At 34.5% G+C, this 21,648-nt stretch overlaps 1 protein-coding gene across 7 annotated transcripts in view; it reads right to left on the reverse strand.

Annotated features, from left to right (window-relative positions):
* The window catches only part of DGKB (diacylglycerol kinase beta), a 704,768-nt gene that overhangs the window by 19,146 nt on the left and 663,974 nt on the right, over positions 1-21,648 (reverse strand). For all 7 annotated transcript variants that reach the window (XM_041728249.1, XM_041728247.1, XM_041728246.1 and 4 more), the window contains 2 exons: positions 18,444-18,564; positions 17,216-17,276 (listed from right to left, as the gene is read on the reverse strand). In XM_041728249.1, coding sequence (XP_041584183.1) covers positions 17,216-17,276; positions 18,444-18,564 — 182 coding nt within the window. The remainder of the gene's footprint in view (positions 1-17,215; positions 17,277-18,443; positions 18,565-21,648) is intronic.

A 21,648-nucleotide genomic window follows, 5' to 3' on the forward strand; every position in this document is an offset into this window, starting at 1 on the left:
GTCACATGAGAGGCAGGGAGATCAGATGAGAAGTTAATATAATAATCTAGGAAAGAATTAAAATGTATTTTAATTGTTGCAGTGGAATGGGAATGGAGTAGGGGGTAGATCTCAAGAGATAGCAAGGAGGCACAATCTATAGGACATGACTGAAAGTTTGGAGTATTGGAAAATGAAGATTCTAGTATGACCTCTGATACCAAAAAAGTATCTGAAATCACACAAAAGGTGACCCATATTAAAATTTAAAAAATAAGCCCAGAACACCCAGAGAAATGAACCTAAAAGCTTCAGTGGGCTGGGGCCCAGCGGACCCCGCAGCGAAGGCAAGCAGAGGTGGGTGGGCAGCCCTAGGACATGTTGGCCATGGGCTTGTATTTCTTGAAGTGTGGCCACTGGCCTGTGGCATAATTCATCTCGAACACTAAAAGCTTTGTTTGTTATGTGCATGGTGATGCTTTTTAAGAGAAGGGGATGCATTTTGGCAGGAGTGGGGACCAAGAAGTTGGTGAACTCTGTGTTAAGTGTTACATTCTGAAGGTGGTTTTCAGTATCTTTTGGATATGTAGGTCTAGTGTTCAGAAGGGAGAACAGGTCTTGAGACAAATTTGGGTGTGATGAACCTATAGTAATAAAATAATAATAAAATTCCATCAAGAATAGATTACTGAAGGCCAATGTGGCAAATACAAATATCAGATATCAGATATTTGTCTTCCTCTGCCAGTGTCTCTGGGGAATGTTGACATTTAAGGGTGAATCAGGAGAATGATATCCTGTGAAGGAATATGAGTACAAAGGGCCTGAGAGGTAGGAGAAAGACTAGAAAGAAGCACCGTGATATAAACATTCCCAGTCAATCTTCAGTGTGGCCTATTCCTCTTCTATTAATGAGGGCGAGACCTTCAAATTATGTGTATTTAGGCTAGTCATGGCTCAGGTTATCACAAGAGTTTTCATATAAGTGGTATAAGCTACTGAACTTTTATACTAGTTCTAAATCCAGAAATGATCATATTTGAGAGTTATATACTGTAGGCTATTTAGGTAGTGCTCATGTAATTTAGGGGTTGGCAAACATTTCTCGTATAGCATCTTCTTTTAGATAGCAAATATTTTAGGTTTTGTAGGCTGTGGGGTCTCTGTAACTACTCATCTCTGCCACTGTAGCACAGAAGTGTCCATCAACTACATGTAGATAAACAGGTGTGTATTCCAGTAAAACTTTATGTTTGACAACTAAAATTTGGATTTCATATAATTTTAACACTATGAATTATTATCCTTCTTTTGATTTTTCAACCATTTAAAAATGTAAAAAAAAAAATCTTAACTCTCTCACTAAACAAAAAAAAGGCAGCTGTCTGATTTAGCCCAAAGGTCATAACTTGTTGACCCCTGATATAATTATAGTCTAATATAATTACATCTAGAATTATGAGGCATAAAGTAGAAGAAAGAAATTTTAATTTAAAGTCATGATTTAATGGATCGATAGCTGGAAGATGGATAAAAGTGAAAATAATTTTATATGGTGTATCTTTGATATACTAAGTGACACCATTCAGAAATCATTCTACAAAAGTTCTAAATTATAATATATATGAACTTTCTCAATTTGGGTAATGTATCAACTGATCACGTTTGGCTCAGCTCACATGTATAATCTCTATTGCTTTGAACCAAGGTAGACTTAGTAATACTGTGATTCTTAGAAAGTACCTCAGCAGGTAGTATTTTCCTTTTAATATTTTCTCCCTGTATCTAGCCAACAAAATGCTCTTTTCCTGCTTCTTTTCTTTAAGAGTTTATTATCACTGGATTTATTCAGCTACCTTAGAAATGAATGGAGTTTTCAGAGCAAAATAAATGCCATAAAATATCTGTGGGGAAAGCCTAATTTTGGAGTTATCTGGAACATTAAAAGTTACCTAGCTTGGTTCTGGAATAAGATGGTGTCCTTCCAATAATGGAAACCATTTTGAATTCATGCATGTAGCTGAGCCATATGACAGCGGGAATAAGGAGCATGCTAAATTTTTCAGGTCGGTAACTGCCAAAAAGTAAAGCAATGGAAACATAACAATTTTCTAAAATCTCTATGCCAGCTTCTTTATGATTCCAGTCATTATTTTCTGGAATGATAGTAATAGCCAAGTTTAATGTTAAAGTCTTTGATCTAACAACAAATTCAGAAAGCTTGTTGTAAAGATTTACAATAAAATCTTTAAAAAATGGGTTTAAGACATTTACTCACTGATGAAATTCACAGCAATTTTAAATATGCATAGTAATGAGAAAAGAGAAACTTTTTCTTGCAAGTGACAGGCTCTTTGGCTACATTAGGAAGGAAATACTTATACCTGGATTTGAAATCTCTTTTAAGATATAAATTTGGCTCTCCTTTCCAAAATATTTTATGGTTATAAATTGGTTGTCAGGGAAGGTCAGCAGCATTTTATTTATTTATTTTTATTTATTTTTATTTATTTATGATAGTCGCAGAGAGAGAGAGAGGCAGAGACACAGGCGGAGGAAGAAGCAGGCTCCATGCACCGGGAGCCTGATGTGGGATTTGATCCCGGGTCTCCAGGATCGCGCCCTGGGCCAAAGGCAGGCGCCAAACCGCTGCGCCACCCAGGGATCCCTTTTTATTTTATTTATTTATTTTTATTTATTTTTATTTATAGTCAGCAGCATTTTAAAAAACCTTCTTATGGTTTCCATATCTCTATAGAGAGATTATACCCCACAACCTTAACCTATTAACTGTTTTTCTTTTCCCAGGGCCTCTCCAAACCTTTGGTCATGTGGAAAAAAAAAAGAAAACAAAATAGCAAACAAAAAATAAACAAAAATAAAAACAGAACATAACAACAGAAAAAAATTCCCCTCAGGGCAGCCAGGGTGGCTCAGTGGTTTAGCACCGCCTTCTGCCCAGGGCCTGATCCTGGAGACCTGGGATCGAGGCCCATGTCAGGCTCCCTGCATGGAGCCTGCTTCCCCCTCTGCCGGTGTCTCTGCCTCTCTCTCTCTCTGTGTCTCTCATGAATGAATGAATAAAATCTTAAAAAAAAAATTTTCCTTCATTGACTATAGCCAGAGAATATTCACAATATTCACAACTTGTGACTATATTTTTCTTAATAAATAATATTTTGTATGTCCTTTCCTATGTGGTTTTTTCACACAGCTAAGGGGTTAAAATCATGGACTTGGGACAGGAGGTAAGAGTTTGAGTGTCAGCCTAGCCACCGGCAAGAGGATCTCACATTTTTTTTTTTGTTTGTTTGTTTTGTTTAAAGAGAGGGGGAGAGAATGAGAGAGAGAGAGAGAGAGAGAGAAGGGAGAAGACAGGAGGGGCAGAGGCAGAGGAAGAGAGAATCTTAAGCAGACTTCATGCCTAGTGCAGAGCTGGACATGGGGTTCGATCTCTCAGCCCTGAGATCATGACCAGAGATGAAATCAAGCGTGGAATGCTAACCAACTGAGCTACCCAAGTGCCCTAAGATCTCACGTTTTTGAGCCTCAGTATCTATTTATTCAAAGAGGATAACAGTACACCTACTTTATAGGACCACTACAAGTAACAAATGAGGCTGTGCATTACATATAAGTACTTAATAAATATTATCCGTTATTTTTAGTGTAATTATATATAGAACAGTGGAAAACACATTTTCTTCACCCCCTTCTGAAATAACAATGCTTTCAGGATTCCTTGGGTGGCATTATGAGATCGCATATTATGGTCATCTGCCTTCTCTCTGAGGAGGCCAGAAGCACCTGGGAGGATTCCAGTGAGATTCCAGGCTCCATTTCCACCCAAAGAAAATACCAGAAAAAAAATCCATGTGAGGCATTTACTAGCCCATAGAATTTTTTTTTTTTTTAAACCAAGGGAGACCAATAAGCTCATACTGATGATATGTAAGATCAAACCTCTTTAATGACCCAATTCCCAGATGCAGCTATACCCTTTGGCTATTTGGAGCATCATGGCATTGATCTGAAAGAGTTTCTCATCAATGTTAAACTATTTCAAGGTAATCCAATGAGCATTTTGACATCCATAAAAAATTGCCATCCTAGGGATGCCTGGATGTCTCAGTGGTTGAGCATCTGCCTTCAGCTTAGGGTGTGATCCCAGAGTCCTGGGATCCCAGCCCCATTGGGCTCCCAGATGGGAGCCTGCTTTTCCCTCTACTACCCATGTTTCTGCCTCTCATGAAAAAATAAATAAAATCTTTAAAAAATAAATTGCTGTCCCACAGTGTAATAATAATTGACATTCATAACAATGTCCTAGGCCATTAATTAGGGGGCATAATTTAGTTGAGTTAAATTGGATAGAGAGGAAATAACTTGATTGTTTCCAGATTCTCCTATTTTAATGAATTGTTCCGTCATTCATTCAGTTGTTCAGGCCAGAAATCTGGATCACCTGTGGTATCTTCTTAACACCCATAACCGATCCATTACTAATTCTGATCAATATTATCCCTAAAATATTTTCTGTATCTCTTAACTTTTTGTCTTTCTACCTCCACCACTTTAAGGCCTAAGCAATTGCAGAAGTCTCCTCACTGGTTATTGCCTTCCCTTCCAATCCATTTCCCACCCAGAATGATCTTATCAGCATGCACATCTGATCACATTGTTCTCTTGCTTAAACTCTATTTATAGTTCCACTTGACTCTTAGACTAAAGCTAACTATCCTTCCTGTGAGTGTCAAGGTCCTGCAGATCTGACTCCCACTGAATATCCAGCCTTGATTCACACCTCCTTTCCTTCTGTTCCACATCCATCATGTCATCTTTCAGATACCTGTACACATGCTCCCTCCTTCCTCATGTAGTTCCCTCTGCATAGGACACTCTTCCCTCTTTTTATGCTTAGCTATATTCTCCCTGTCCTTTAGGCCTATTTTGAGCTTCTTTGAAAGTCTTCTTAGACCTCCTTTGATGAGGTCAAATCCCTCTATGATACCCTCTAATAATATCATAGTATCACAGCTGATAGTACCACAAACCTTTCACTCACAGACCTCCTCATCATTACTGAAGTTTTGTGTGAAACCATGGTCTTGTATGTTCTATTTTGTTTTGTCTCCATTTTAACACTAGGACAAAATATCAGAAACTTCATAGAGAAGAAATTCAATAAATATTTGTTGAAGAAATGGAAAAATGATTAGCTAATATTCTTGATTTGACTTAGATGACATAGTTGTATTCTTTTATTTAAATCATCTTTAATAATATCCATTTAATTCAACCCATGGAATTGTGTCATGTGTATAAACAAAGTGATATGTTAACTTTTTTTTTTTTTTTTTTTAAAGTCTTAATTTCATTCGTTTGGGGAATATAAAAAATAGTGGAAGGGATTATAAGGGAAAGGAGAGAAAATGAGTGGGAAATATCAGAGAGGGTGACAGAACAGGAGAGACTCCTAATTCTGGGAACGAACAAGGAGTAGTGGAAGGGGAAGTGGGCGGGGGGTTCGGGTGACTGGGTGACGGGCACTGAGGGGGGCACTTGATGGGATGAGCACTGGGTGTTATACTATATGTTGGCAAATCGAACTCCAATTAAAACAACATACAAAATTTTTTTTTAAAGTCTTCTCAAATGAAATATGTGCAATTATGTTCTAGATATACAAGAAAATAAACAAATACTATTACATTATACTTAGTGTATGTTTATTATGAATTTTTTTATATTCAAATTTCTGTTTGAAATGGGTAAGCCATCCAGTGACTATCTCTATGAAACACTGGATCCTGTTCTCTGTTCATTACTCTTAAACCTTTCAACACTACAGTATGTTTCCTAAAAAACTTAGAATATGTTAGCTATATTTTTTAATTTTAATAATAAAGTTAAAGGAAATGAACAGCTAGATAAGATATGAACCCAAGGCAAATGTGGGAGACAAATTAGGCCTTGTGATTCCATAGTTTGTATCTACCAGAAGGGAGACCTCTAAGTGTTCTGGAAAGAAGTCAAGTCTGTGTATTAGTTTGATGATGCCCATCAACTAGGAGACACTAATAATTATCCATTATAAACGATGTCTTCAATTTTGAACTAGATGTATATATAAATAAAATAACTATTAGTCCTCTTAAAATCTAATGACAAAAGTCTAAGTGCATACAATTTGACCATTTTTAGCATGTTTAACAATCCTGGATCACATCAATAGACATGTGTAAGGTATTGCATTCTTAGTATATTTCTTATTTCAACTTTTCATAATTTATGTTTTTGGACATTGTATCCAATTTGGGTTTTGGACATTGTGTCCAATTTTGGGTTTGGGTTATTATCAAAGCATATGAATATGAGAGACATTATCAACTGAAGTGAAACAAACTTTTCTAAATTTAAACTAAAAACTAGATTCATTCAGATTTCAATATGAAAAAAATGAAAGAACAATTTATGATTATTTCATAGTATTTAGGCAGAATGTAGGTAGAAAAGTACAAAAAAGCTAAGTCCAACCGTGAAATAATATTTGGGTAACTTTTAAAAAATATAATATGGTAAGAAAAAATTCTTTAAAATATTTTAGTGCAAAATGCAATCAAATCTAATCAGTTTGGCATTAATTAAGCTCTAATAATGTACTTCAGTATCTCTCCTAAGTAGTGTGATCCGTTTCCCCTTCACCCAGGTCGATTTGTGCACCTTATGGTGTCATCATAATTTTAAAACATACTGAGAAAATGACAGAGCTGCAAAATTAAAATAAATGATTAATGGTATTTTTTTTCATGTTTTGTACTAATAGGTATTACTGAGCCTTTAAATTAATAGAGCTGTCAAGCTCATGGGTGTTACAGATCCAGCAATGAACCAAAATGGAAATTATATATTCCACAGACACCCAAAGATGACACTTTGGAATATTTTAAAATTTAATTAGTAGGTGCAATTGTTTTGTTCCCCATAACCACTGCAAATTAATTGGAAATTAGTCACAACCAATCCTTTTTTTTTAAACAATCTGAAATGAAGAGATTGGTGCTTTACACCTTAACATTCTTGTTTGGGGGCCAGAATGCACACATGCAGTAAATTGCATTGTCAATTACAAAAACAACAACTGTTGTGAAATTAGGAAAAATTATGCACAGGTAAACAAAACTAATTAATGCATAAGTAACAGGGGAACACACAAAATAATGCCCAACTAAACATTAACATGCCAGTCTTTGAAAAAAAAAAATAAAGGCTTGGAAATGCAAATTTATGCAAAAGCAGTTACCAGTGAAATCTTAAGTAAAAGATGCTTTTAGTTTATGTTTTATTTAGCTGCATTTGGAGTCTCACTATCACACCTTAAAAAATATATCTTCTACAAAAGCAGTCTGCTTACTCAAACATATTTTAAGATGGTATGATATTGTTAGTTAATTTTCTATTCTTCAAAGTATCTACATTTAGACTCATTAAATAACAAATGATGGTATTTCCTTCTTTAACACTCCTATTGTGTATTTAAATATTAGACAAAATGTAATTTCCAGGCACACTAAGAAAATATTCAATATCTATATATACTGGTTAAGCATTTTCCTACTAATAATTAATAGGTTACCCTTTTTCTCCTCTCACTAAAACTATGCATGTTCTTTCATCACTATGCTTTGCCCATCCCTTTCTAAACAAAGCCATTAGAGCAGTTTAAGATTCCTTTAAAATACTGTGTTTACAAAGTCAGCAAGCGTCGAGTTACAATAGCTGCATCATTTTTAATGAGAAAGTATTTTATTAAATTTTCAAAACAAGAATAATTTCTAAAAAAAGTCAACCTGGTGCATTAAATATTATTTAATACTATTTAAAGTTAATCTATTTAACGCATGAGTCTTGGGAGATTCAAGAGTTACGTAAATCTGCAGATAACTTTCATAGCACCATTCTATTTGGATGAGTTTTAATATAATTTTCCTTTTAGATCATAATTAAAGATGCTAAATGTTATGGGGAAATGATATATTTTTCCAATATAAGTTTATCAGTAAATGATTATGGGAAAACAAAAAAAAAAAGTGTTTGCTACATTTTCTATAACACTACGGCCAAATCTCAAAAAGATATCAAATTTTGTCCCATCATAAAATAACATTGGTTTAACTTTTTTCCCTGTATGGCTTAAGATAACATGGAAGCTAGTTTAAACAATAAAAAAGAAGTAAATCCAAGTGCATTATTAAATATAACAATACTTAATATACACCATAAAATAATTAATACTGTTGCAAAATATGATGTATGTAATTTTTAACAACTCTTCAATACTACCTTGAGATTTGCAGATAGCTGATTTTAGGAATAAGGAAATAGTTTCAAGAAAATTAAGTAATTGTCTGAAGTGTAGTGATCACTAATATAACAAATATGAAACCTTGGACTCTGGCTTTTATTCTTGTTTTCTAACCATTGGCATATACTTATTTTGCATGGGTTATCTTCCTAAGTAGTTTTTTTTTCCCTTTCCCTCCTTATAGAAATCCCATAAAACATTGCTTTTAAGGAGTGAAAAATATTTTTAACCCTAGACTACACTGAATTCCTGCTAAGGTGCTAGAAAAGTTTACTATTTCAGTTGTAGATGTTAGCTTGTTCAAAATAACCTTTAAGATATTAATCTTTAGAATGGGTTTCAGATAGAAAGCTAATATAAAGAAGTTTTAATGAGATGGTTGTGATTCTATAATAAAGAATGGTAAAACTATTTCACCTCTAATCAATTTTTTTGTTTCCAGGTCTGTGATAAGTTAATTTAGGTGGTTGGTATAAGGGGATCCATCTACCATTGAGATAAGTAAGTTTCAGCTATTTTCCTACTTTCTAAATTTGCCCCATTCTCTTCATAAGTATTCTCATGTACTGTTTATAGTTAGGCTTTAGTACATTCTTGTCAGGAAATCCAGGTCCATGCACAATTTGCCTATACCCATATTTGTTATATCTGTAGCAATCAAGAGAGGTATAAGCATATAAACTATAGAGAAGAGCATTCCCTCCAATACCATTATATTTTCTAATATAACATTATGTGAAATGCTCCTTTAAATAGTACTCCCACATAGAAAAGATTGTGATGGTATTTAACTTTATGAGTAGATTGAAAGAACCATTAAACAATCTTTTCTTAAAAAGGTTTATTTTGCTTCTCAAAACAAGTGTCCTACACTGTTTGCTGTGGTTACAGCTGCTAGAGAAAGTCAAAGTGCCAAGAAATCTTATTGCCTAGCTGCTTGTTTTACACTTAGACTCCTTTACTCAATATTATGCATTACAGAAATCTTCAGAGACATTGTATTTCTTCTCTGAACTTTTTATCCTTAGGCAGACAAGCTTAATCACCTTATGACCAGTTTGGGAGTAGAAAAACAGGTTAGGAGCAGACCCAATCTTATAACTTTTTTGCTTGGTGACCTTAGTTAGACATTTAAACAACCACATCTCCATAATCTCCATAGCCTCCCATACAGCCACATAACTCCCATACAGCCACATAACTTACTTGCAGTAGTCTTAATATATGTTCTCCTACAAAGTAATCTAAAAAAAAATTAACTCATGTAGTCATCCACATCATTCCTAGCCTAGAGAAACACCTAAAACTATATCCTTACCTTTAAGTAGAAAACTGTAACTTTTTGATCCAATATTTTCAATCAGACAAGGTAAATGCTTTCTTAACTACTTAATGCAGGACACAAGAATGGAAAAAATAATTTATGAAGTTTTCTCAATAAATAAGATTTAAGACTCAAGGTTTAGTGCATTTCTTAGACTTAACATTTTTTTGTGTGGAAGGAATATGGAGATGGAGATTATGCTGGGAAGTCTTCATGTTGGCAGATAAACAATCTGACCAATAACATGCCAACCTGATGGGGACAATTCAGATGGATTTTATTTATTTCTATTAATTTTTTCAGATGAATTTTAAAATAGCCATACACAATAACACCTAAGGAGAGTGGTGACAGTTTAAGTTCTAGTCAAGAAGTAAGCAAACTCCACCCTGTCTCTTCCCTTAATGGCAACTATAAATCCTACATAGGACACATAGAACACTATCTGAGGATGCTGAAAGCAGATGGTAGTAGGTAGACTGGAGAAGAAAGTTAAGAGCAGAATGTGCCAAGGAACCATGATGAGTTTTTCCCCCCCTCACATATCCTAGCCAAAGATCTTGGAGGAGAGGGAGAGCACAAAAAAGCTATTCCTTAAAGTTTCATACAACCTCCTGAGTACACATAGATTTGTCCTTAAGAAGCATACTGACAACCTAACGAACAAAACTGGGGGTAGACCACCATCCAGGTTCCATACCAGCCTATGGATCTTGTATACGTAGAATGAATCTGAATAACACTGTGAAGACCTAGAAAGTTGAACTAACATTGGAAACAAAACTCACAGGAAGCAGCTCAGGATTTGTGATCTGAACCTAACTGAATCAATGACCTGCTAAAATAGCAACAACAATGACAAATCAACATTCTCCATAAGAATTAAGCAAAACCCAGAATTTCATAACATGATATTTCAAATGTTCAATATACAATTCTAAATTTCTCAACATATGATGATCCAGGAAAATCTCAAAAATGTGCAAGGGGAAAGACAGCCAAAGATGCAAAACCTGAGATGATCCAAGTGTTAGAGTTGTCACATAAGACCGTAGAGGAGCTCATAAACCATTCTTCAAGAAGTAATGATAGATACTCCTGAAATGAAAGATAGAAACTATTGGCTGGGAAATATAGGATATTAAAAAGAGGAACCAGTTTGAAATTTGTGACTGAAAAATACAATGACTGAAGTAAAACAAAGATTACTTTATTGGGCTCAAGAACAGAATGGAGATAAAAGAGGAAAAAGTCAGTGAACTTGAATATAGGTGAATAAACTTTATCCAGTATGAAAAACAGAAAGAACAAAGAGCAAATAAAACAATATATCAGACTCAGGGATCTACAATTAATACATAAAGTATCATAAACAAGTCATCAGAATTTCAGAAGGAAAAGAGAGAGTGGGGTGCTTAAATTAATATCTGAAGAAATAATGGCTGAAAACTCTAACTTGGCAAAGCCATAAACTTAAAGGTTCATGAAGCTCAGAGAAACTAAAACAGAATGAGTACAAATAAATCCATGCCCAAACTCATCAAAATCAAAGTACTGAAAAATAAAGACAAAGACAAAAAAAAAAAAAAAAGCAGCCTGAGAAAATGATGCATTACATATTGTGAAGCAATGATTCAAATGACTGTGGATATCTCATCAGAAACCACATTATGTAAAAGACACTATGTGAGATATGAAGGGGAATTAAGGATGAATCTTAAAATACTTACAATTAAGTCAGAAGAGTGGGATACATACATGCATAGCCGAAATACAAGGCTGTGCATTGCCATGGCATTAAGAAGATATCAACAGAGAGCCACAGAAGTACAAAGGATAAGACAAATATTTCAGACAGATGGGGAGTTAAAAAGGCTTCTTGAGGAAATTGCTGCTAGGCTTGGCTTTGAAGAAGGAATTTTATTTTATTTTTAGTTTATATGTATTTATATCTCATTGCCTTTCAGAAAGAATTTGTAGTAAATTATAAAAATACATATATCCCAACAGGACAGAATAATTAATTCAGGCAATCTGAATAAAATGGAAAAGTAAGTATATCAAAATAATAAACCATAAGTTCACTGAAAGAAATGCCAACCATGGGTCCATCCTACAGAATTCCTGGAAGAAACCACAGATTTGTTGGAGGCCAGAAGAATGAGTTTATTACTAAAACATAAAATAGGAAATGGGGATTTTAGGCTCAAAATTAATAGGTAGGAGTAGAAAGCTCCTAGGAGATGGTCCCTATGAAGCATGGCAGCCTTGGGAGAATTATTTAATGCCACTGCAAGGATTCTGAACTTTATTCTGTGTGAGATAAGGAGGCACTGAACACTGACATCCAGGAGTAAAATGATCATTGTCATTCAGTAGACATCTTGGCAGCGATGTGATGGATGGCCTTGGCTACACTGGGGAGCAAAAAATAATATATTAAGAGAAAAATGTAAATAAGCTGAAAACAATTTGAATTCTGTTATAAATGATAGAGTTGTCATTGATTACTAATATTAGAGCTACATTAAGGGCCTAAAGAGTGAATGAGTGAGGCAGCAAAGCATCATAATTAAGAAAAAAGGCATTTGAGCCCAATGACCTGCTCTACCTCTTACTGTGTGGCCTTGGAAAACTGGCTTGATTTATCTGGATCGTTTGTGTTTATTTGTTTGTGTTAAATGTATCATATGGGGATTGTAATAACCTTACTAACTTCTTAGGACTTTTGTGAGGATCAAATAAATAATAAATATAAACATACAGAACAGAAACTGGTTGGTGGTAAGCATTTATTACATGTTAGGTATTGTTAACATGGTTTCCTCCAAACTTCCAAACATCGTTTCCAGGACATCCAAATGTCTACTATCAGCCTTCATCTAGTTGACACTAAATTTCTAGAACTGGAAAAATTTTAGTTTAAAAAAATTTTCATTTTCTATCTTAATGGTCTGAGATTAATTTGTATTTAGCAAATAATTTCAGACTAAATAATACTCTTAAATTATGATTATTTTTAATAATTACAACAGACAACACACAAAATAAAAATTTAATGGACAAAAGAACACTGTTCCTCTTTTTAAAGACTTTGCATTTAAAGTTGTGCTGGATATATTCTCTTACCAAAAACAAGTCAAAATTAAAATAAGCTTCAGATAACTGCAGCATCTAGAGCAATAGGAAAAAGATAGTCTTCCTAAGGGAGGGTTAAAGCAAAGGCTAGGCAAGTAGCCAGTGTCTGAATCAAGTGGATGCTAATGCCAGGGGAGAAAACTGACATTCAAGTAAAAAAAATAGCATCTCAAAGAATGGCCTACCCAGTAGAAATGGGACAGGGGGAGATAATTGCTCTTAGGACACTAGATGACCAAGTGTCTGCCTCAGAAATACTAGGGATCAAGATGAAGGCAACAAGACAACCAGATTTGGTGGGAATTGGCTGAGGACCGGGTCAGAGCTGAGTTGTCTGTTGAAGGTATTCAACTTTGGAAGATGAGATTGGGCAAGTGGGTTTAGGGTGCTGAGAGGTAAGTAAAAAAAAAAAAAAAAAAAAAAAGCAAAAAAAGACTAAAATACATGTAAATGCTTTCCAGAAGTTGCTTTGACTTCAGCTACCCTTTTGAGAAGTCTTCATGTTTTATCCATGGTCATTTCACCATTTAGCTTATGATCTGTTCATGACTTCCTTCCCGTTCTGTACCACACAGAAGAAAATTTCAAGAATTCCCTTCATCTCAATCATAGGTGAAGCCCCCGAAGTGATATAGCATTACAACCTCTTTGGCATTATTTTCATAAAAGTATCACAAGTAATGACTCACATGACTATTCATATTTCATTTTATTAACAGAATACAATCTTTATAATGTGTAAAATAAATACATAATTGATAATGCAGAGAGAAGTGGCCCAAAGAATCTTAACTATACCATAACAAGAAATAGAAAGATTAAAGTTTTGAAGGTTAAGGATGTATTTCTTCTTTGATACATTAAAATTCTTTGCTTTGAGAATGTAGTGAATAAAGATAACTCAAAATAACTTTTACATGTATTTATATATGAAAAATATGTGAATGAATTGCTAGCCAACCTACATTATGTTCAGTGAAAGAAGGTTTAGTAGAAAGCATTTTTTAAAATTGTTATACTACCTCAAGAAGTATTTAAGAAATTCACAAACTCAAAATGCACTTGGCATTGGCAGTGTAATTATGTGTAAGGCACAGTGCTATGCTTCCAGGGGTATAAAGATCATCAAAATCATGGCGCATGACCTCAATAAGCTTATGCCTATCAAGGAGATGGCAGATAAGCTGATAATTTCAATGCAATATCATTAGTGCTTTGATACAAGTATGATGCACTGAGGCTGGGCTTTCAGACTAGCTGGGGTTAGAGATGGGGTAGGGGAAGTGGCATTGCTCAGGAAAGGCTTTATTAGAGAGGACAGACAGCATGAAATGAGTCCCAGGCTAGGTTGTGTGACTCAACTAAAGAAGAAGAAAAGCTTATTTGGACATGAGGGAAGTGTATGAAGAGATTAAAAAGAAGTAAAGGATGATATTAGTGAAATAGGAAGCCTGATTCAGATTATATTTTATCAGAAAGAAATTAAGTGATTTTAAGTAGAAGAATATCATGGTGAGCTTAGTATTTTATCATGATCCTTCTAGTAGAAAGGTAAAGGAAGGATTTAAAGGGGAAAAATGGAGATGGGGCAGGACTGATATGGTTATTGCCAAGAGTGTGAGAGAAATGAAGTGGGTGAGATCTAGGAAAGTGGTAGTGGGAATGAAAGAAAGGAAAATATTCCGGAAAAATGTTGTATTGGTAGGTGGACATGGTATTTGAATTTGAGAGTTTTGAGAGAAGTTTAGAATGGCTCTCAGATTCCTAGCTTAGGAAATGGGCACATACTGGTTTCACTAAGTCAGTATGGCAAAGGGAGGAGCAAGAATTTTGGAATGTTAAGAAGTCAGTATTTGTTAGCAAGGAGGAAAAAGAGGGAGGCAGATGATGAATCCATTTCGGGTATATTGAATTTGAGGCTTAGTAAGGTTACCCCTAACTGAGCAGAACTTTATTGGGCACCAATCACTTGTAATGAATGGATACAAAATGAAATGTGACCTGGTCTATTGTCTCTCATATTTAACTGTTCTCTCCTCTTCCTTCCTCCCCAAGCTGCTCTTTTTTTTCCATCCCCATGATAGAAACATATTGATAACAGAATCAGTATGCTTGACATGCTCAAGAAGAAGGATTATGGAAGGAAGAAGACAAAAAGGGAAAAATAGGCTCTGGAATCTAGCCTAAAGAAAGGGTCTTCTTGAACTATTTCAATATAAAGTCTTCTGCAATTAATTGTCTCCATTTGATATGCTTGTTAACATGGCCAATAGTTATATGGCTAAAATAGTCTCAGTGACTATTATGAAAATGTGTACATAAGAGTACTTACACATTTCTATTGGCTACTTTACAGTGAGATAATTTAAAAAGTCATAAATATAATTATTAAGTATATATTGGAAGTTTTAAGCTCTTTGGTTTGGCTTTTCATGATATCTTAACTCTGGATTGGTAAAATTTTTAAGTAAATATAACCTTAGTTTTTTTTCAATATTCTTTTTATTGTGGTAAAATATATGTAACAGAAAATTTAACATTTTCACCATTTTTAAAGTACAGTTTCACAGTATTAAGTACATTAACTGCTGTGCAGCCTTTACCACTGTTGATCTCCATCCAGTACTTACATTACGTTATTTTTAAAAATTACTAATTGATGTAAAAATCAAGACCCACTTATCATCTGCCTTTCTATTTAATATATTATACTTAAAGAAAAACAAAACTTCTGCTGTGTTGCAACATTATATCTAAAGCAATTCCTTCATAAATTGGATATCAGCTAATGGATATCTAAATTCAGCAAAGAATTTTAACATTCTATCAGTTCTTATGTTCTGTGCGAAAAAAACATTTTGCTATTCAATTGAAACAAAGAACATTCTTTAGTTAAACCATACCAATGCCATGAAGACTAAATACTCTCTTCATTTAACGTGAAATTTAAAGTTCAGAACTCCATGTGGTTCTAGAAAAAGTAGAGTATGCCAGAATGTGAAATGACAATAATGAGCCATAGTCTAGTACAGCTCTTGGCCCACTATAGACTGGAATAAATGTTTTAAAGGAATAAGAGAGTTTAAAGGAGATAAAATGAAATATAAGTTATATAAAATTATTATTCATTTAAATTTTTATAGATCATGGTCATCAGTAGTCAAATATCCTGTTACTAATTGAAAGATAAGTTAACAAAACTATCTTTAGAAGTGCTTGTGTAAAATAGGCTAAAAATTATTCTAAAACACTAATTCGATTTTCATAGACATAGACTCTTTAAAGTTGGAGGAAGGCAGTAAGTGATTTACCAGAAGTCACTCCAGCAGGAACATCACAAGGACGGCCCAGGATGTTTTCTGTTTGAGATCCATGGTGGGGAGTAATCATGAAGAGTGCAGACTGTAAAGCTAGACTGCTTGCATTTTAACTTCTACCTTACCACTTTTCATCAGTGTAGAATCAGGCAAACTATTTGACAACCATTGTCACCACCACCACAACCACCATCACTACATCATTGAGAGCACCTCCACCAGTTCATCCCAACCACCGTTACTACCACCACCACTACCATCATCACTACCAACACTTGTAGCAACAACAAAAAATTTTCATAACTCTTGTAGTCTGAAGTTACATTTATGATACATCTGCTTATATTTATATATGTAATCTCTTATCTCAATAGGAGTTCCTTGAAAACAATTACAATATTGATCATGTTCTATTACCTGTTCTATTATTGATCATGATGTATACATTGCTGATCACGTTTCTATTCTTGGTGCCAAGCACAGTGCCTAGCATATTTTTGAAATATAGTAATATTCACTACAAAAATGGAAATTGGAATTTTGGGGGTTCTAAATGTCTGACTTAAATTATATCTCATTCTGGAGAAAACAATGGCAGGAAGTTTCCTACAGAGAAGGACGCCCTCAAATCCCCAAATGGAGGTAAAAGAACAGATGGGAAAAACACAACAAACAAACAAACAAACAAACAAACAGAAAAACAGATGGGTAATGATTCAGGGGATTTATGTCCGAAGGCCCCATAAATAAATTTTTCATAAGGAGTTCTGAAACAAGTACAAAAAAGATTTAAAAATCCTTATTAATTTTGTCTAGTTTCAGAGTTTATATTATGGCATCTAAAAGTTGTACTTAGACTAACACAAACATTCAAAAGTTAAATCATTGCCAAGGGCATTTAATGCCCCAAACCTGAATGCAATAGCTCTGTCACATTAATAATAAAAAGAAAAAGGTACTTGGTGATAGATCAAAAGCTTAGATGTTGTGGTTATTTAGTTATAGGAGTATGTTATTAGTTAGTTATAAAAGTACATGATATCTGGAAAGCAAAAATGAAGTGACATAGCCTTTCAAATATTCTGTACTCACTGTGCATGGGGTCTGCATCCATGGTTCTCCATCGATCTGCATTGGCAGAGACTTGCTAGTCCTGGAGGAAAATATTTCATTTTAAGTATAATACTGAAATACATTATATAAGATAATGAGACCCGGAATGCAAATATGGTAAGAGCTGGCTTTAAATTGATCTTTTGTGAAAGGGACTTCAATTCTTGACTATTAATGAGTACCCTGAAAGTACCTTGGTCACAGGACTATTTGGAGCTTCCTGGTAAATATGATGGTGTTAAAAAATTATGGATGGCAAATGAAAAATGTACGGTTTATGTTTTTTTAAATTTTAATTGTTATTTATTTTGAGGTAGTGTATGTTTAATGATGTAGTCAGAATTCTTTTTTTTTTTTTTTAAGATTTATTTATTTATGATAGACATAGAGAGAGAGAGAGGCAGAGACACAGGAGGAGGGAGAGGCAGGCTCCATGCCAGGAGCCCGACATGGGACTCGATCCCGGGACTCCAGGATCGCGCCCTGGGCCAAAGGCAGGCGCTAAACCGCTGAGCCACCCAGGGATCCCCTGTAGTCAGAATTCTTATAGACAAAAGAGCCTCCTTATTTTCATGAAAGTCTACATTACAAACCTGAAGGGAAGATGTTTGATGTCTCAGATTTTCCAGTACCAACATTTTCACACAAATAACACCAATTATATCTGTTCTATAACCCATGGTCTCACTTTGGGGTCAAAGTAGACCTTTTTTTCCCCAAAGGTAAAATTATGGGAAAATGTTTCTTGAAAAGGTTTAAATGTAATATATATATATATATAAAACCTTACTTTACAATAAATTGATTATTTGATTTTATAGAAACAATGGTGCACTTTAGTATGAAAGAATTTAAGTTAATGGTGCCTCAACAGTGTTTTCATTGGGTAATATGCCCGGTAGATACCCTCCATGCCTCAGCAAACTGAGCTTTATGGGAACCATTTTAGAGGGGCTGAACTTCATATGTTAGAATTGAATCTATGGTCTGAACAAGAGAATATCAAATTTCAATAAACCTGCTAAGTAATAGCTAACCACAACTTTGTAAAATCTGCCAATTCCCATTATTTGGAACTATATCAATATTAATTACTGATAATTTGAGCCACAAATGGGATAAATGTTATCAGAGTCCTGCATAGTTTTAATTAGCTTGTACTTATATCATATCACCCTCCCTTTCTCAACTGTACAAAAACAACTACCTGATGAGCACAGAGGAGCACTGAGCCAGCCGCCTCCCAGCACTTTTCAGACCTGTGTATATTTGTCCCATCTCCATGGCTCCTTCCAAGCCGACCACCTCCAGCAGCTGATCACTCAGATCTGAAAGAAAACAGAAGCCTTGTAAGTTGCAGTGTAGATCCATATGTGCACAATTTAATGCCATTAGTTATTATGAAGATGAAAAATGAAAGCTACTTGACAAAGAAAGCTTGTCTTGGATTCTGAAAGTAATGAAAAGATGGCCCACGTCTAAAGCTCTCAGTTTAACTAAACCTCGAGGTGCTGTGGGAAAAGATCTGCTGTCAGCTTGATCTAAAACAAAATGGGAAGAATGAATTCAGAGCCAAATAATGCCAAAAAATATACCAGTAGTTTTTTAACATCAACAAACTTAATGTTATTCCACATGTATATATGGAACGCTTATACATTTGGCAGCAAATACACATTTCAACACTATAAATAAAGAATGAAAATATGCTGTCAAACATGATTTTTTAAATTACTCGAACAAAAGACCCTAGAGCTCATGGAATTAAAGTTTCTCATTTTAGAGATAAGAAGATTGAGTCTCTAAATCATCGAGTGACTTGTCCATAGTCATAGGCAACTTTGTGCAGAAGTTCAAGAAAAAATATTAGTTTCTTGAGATGTTTTTCTGATGATAAGAAATAGGGACTAAAATACTATTGGGGAGCCACCTAGATAATTAGCATAGTGCAATTATTTTTTTTAACAGAGGACGGTAGAAAGAGGCTAATAGTAATAGCTCTTGCTTGATCAGTGTTTACCCTGTCACTGGACTAATCACTTTATATCATCTCATTTGCTTCCCTTTAAAACCGATTGAAGGTAAATATGATTATTCCCTTTTACAGAATAGAGAATCTGAGCCCTAGAGAAATATGAATTTATTCATATTAACATACTTAGGAAATCACAGAGCCAAAATTTGAACCCAATGGCTTTGGCACAAAACTGCTACATTATGTTTGATAAATCAACCATATAAAAAAGAGACACTTAAACATCATATAAATGCTTCTTGTACAGGGAAAGAGGTTGGATTGTGTGAGCTTCAAGGTTCCTTCCCAACTTGAAGACTTTTGCTCAGCCAGAAGCAGAAGTTGTGCTCACACCAGAGGAATTCCACAGAGCCCAGCCCTGACACACAGCCCCTACACAGCTTACCTATTTAGCTCAGAATGCCTGGATCCTTTAGAGGGAGGCAAAATTCTAGGTGTATATATATGGTCCCTTTATATTTTAGTATTCCCATGTATTTTCAAGGGCAAATAGTTTGATATTATTTTAGTAGCAGAAAGAGCTGGAGATTTTAGCACATAGTGGGAGGGCATGATGATTTTACAAGATAATAACCTAATAGCTGGTCATAGCTGAGGCTGGAATTACAGAAAAACAAGCAAGTATGTATGCTTTGTATAGACTCCATTTTGTATGGAAAACCCTCATTCCCCACTAATGAATCTATTTTAGCATGGAGCTCACAAATGTGTATGATCCATTTTTAATGTAGTTCAAGTGTATGGCAAATAAGCACTCTGAAATCTCGAAGTTTGTTAGGCTTATGATCATTGGCAAATATAAGCCCTTAAAGCAGAAAGTGTGACCAAGCCACTGTATTTCTTTTTAATGAGCTGCTTTTGAAAAACCCCAACTATTATTTTTTTTAAACTTTAAGCTATAGCTGTAGCATGAGATTTCTCAAACAGAACATTCTAGCTACAAAATCAAATGTTAACAAGTCATAATAACTTAGAGCATTCACCTTGCTGTTCTAAACCCTATTTAGACTTATTTCTCATGAAACTTATTCTGTGTTTCTAGTTTAAATTTATGTTGCCAAGAACAGATGGACAAGGAATGGAAACATATTCTTTCAGCTGTAGCCCACACTAAAATGTACTTGGCTCTATAGCCTGGGTGTTAATATACGCATTTCTTAGATATATGTCAACCAGAAAACTACTCTGTGGCAAGCACTAAAACCCCAGATGTGTGTCTGGTGATATTTATAAAACAACAACAACAACAACAACATTGAAGTTCATATGAAGTATTACATATTTTGCAACTGCCTGATTCCTAAATAGGAGAAATTTTGGGCTAATCTTGTAATGATCTGGTTGATGGGAACTATTCTACAAGATATAAAACACTTTTTCATGACAGTTAATCTGTGAGCCCGAACTTTTCCATGAATCACAGGGATTGTCTATACCCACACCATATTGCTGCTGTCTACCACCCTCCTCCTGATTTTTTTCTTTCTTTTAATTTGTCTTTGTTTTTCTCCCTGCAAAAATGCCCCGAAAATCAATTCTACCATTAATACTAATGAAGATATTTCTTACAGATTTAGAAGACAGGTTTTCAAATTTTCAAGTTCTTGATAACATAAAGAAATAGTGGAATATTTTCTAACTCCAGTAAAGGTATATTAATGCCATATTCCTTTAATTAGGTATTCAGGGAAAATTTTTAAAAAACCTCTAAATTTGTGTTGCACAAATTTGCTTCCATAACATATCCACATTTTAAAATATAATATTTTCCAATGTTTGTGTAAAATTTATGCTTCTTACATATTGCCCTTGAGAGCTAGATCTTGATTGATTTCAAAGATAATTTCCATCTATATAATTTTGAATTTTGTTTCTATATGTAGTATCATCTAAAAACATCAAAGACTTCCTCACTTCATATTCTAGCTGAAATTATTTTACATGCAGGTCCCACTGGGATGTCATAACCAATCAGATAAACCTACTTAATTGGTTTGCTACCTGGCTACAGATTTCATACATAAGAATTGAAGTAGCAAGCTGCAGCCCACGGACCAAGTCTGGCTGGCTGCTTGTTTTTGTATGGATTGCTAGTTAAGAATGGTTTTTACACATTTACAAAGTGGAAAGAATTTAAAAAGAATAATAGACTGTGACATCTGAAGATTATATGAAATTAAAATTTTAGTGTTCATAATTTAGTTTTGATGGGAGCACAGCCACATTCGTTTAGGTTTTATCTGTGCTTTCACAGTACAGTGGCAGAGTAGTTGGACCATATAGCCCACAAAGCCGAAAATATATACTATCTGGACCTTTAAAGTGCCAACCTCTGCTTAAGAGAAACAATTAATTAGGCCATTGAAATTTTCATGTT

This window comes from Vulpes lagopus, chromosome 13 (genome assembly GCF_018345385.1).
Source record: "Vulpes lagopus strain Blue_001 chromosome 13, ASM1834538v1, whole genome shotgun sequence".
Taxonomy (NCBI): Eukaryota; Metazoa; Chordata; class Mammalia; order Carnivora; family Canidae; genus Vulpes; species Vulpes lagopus.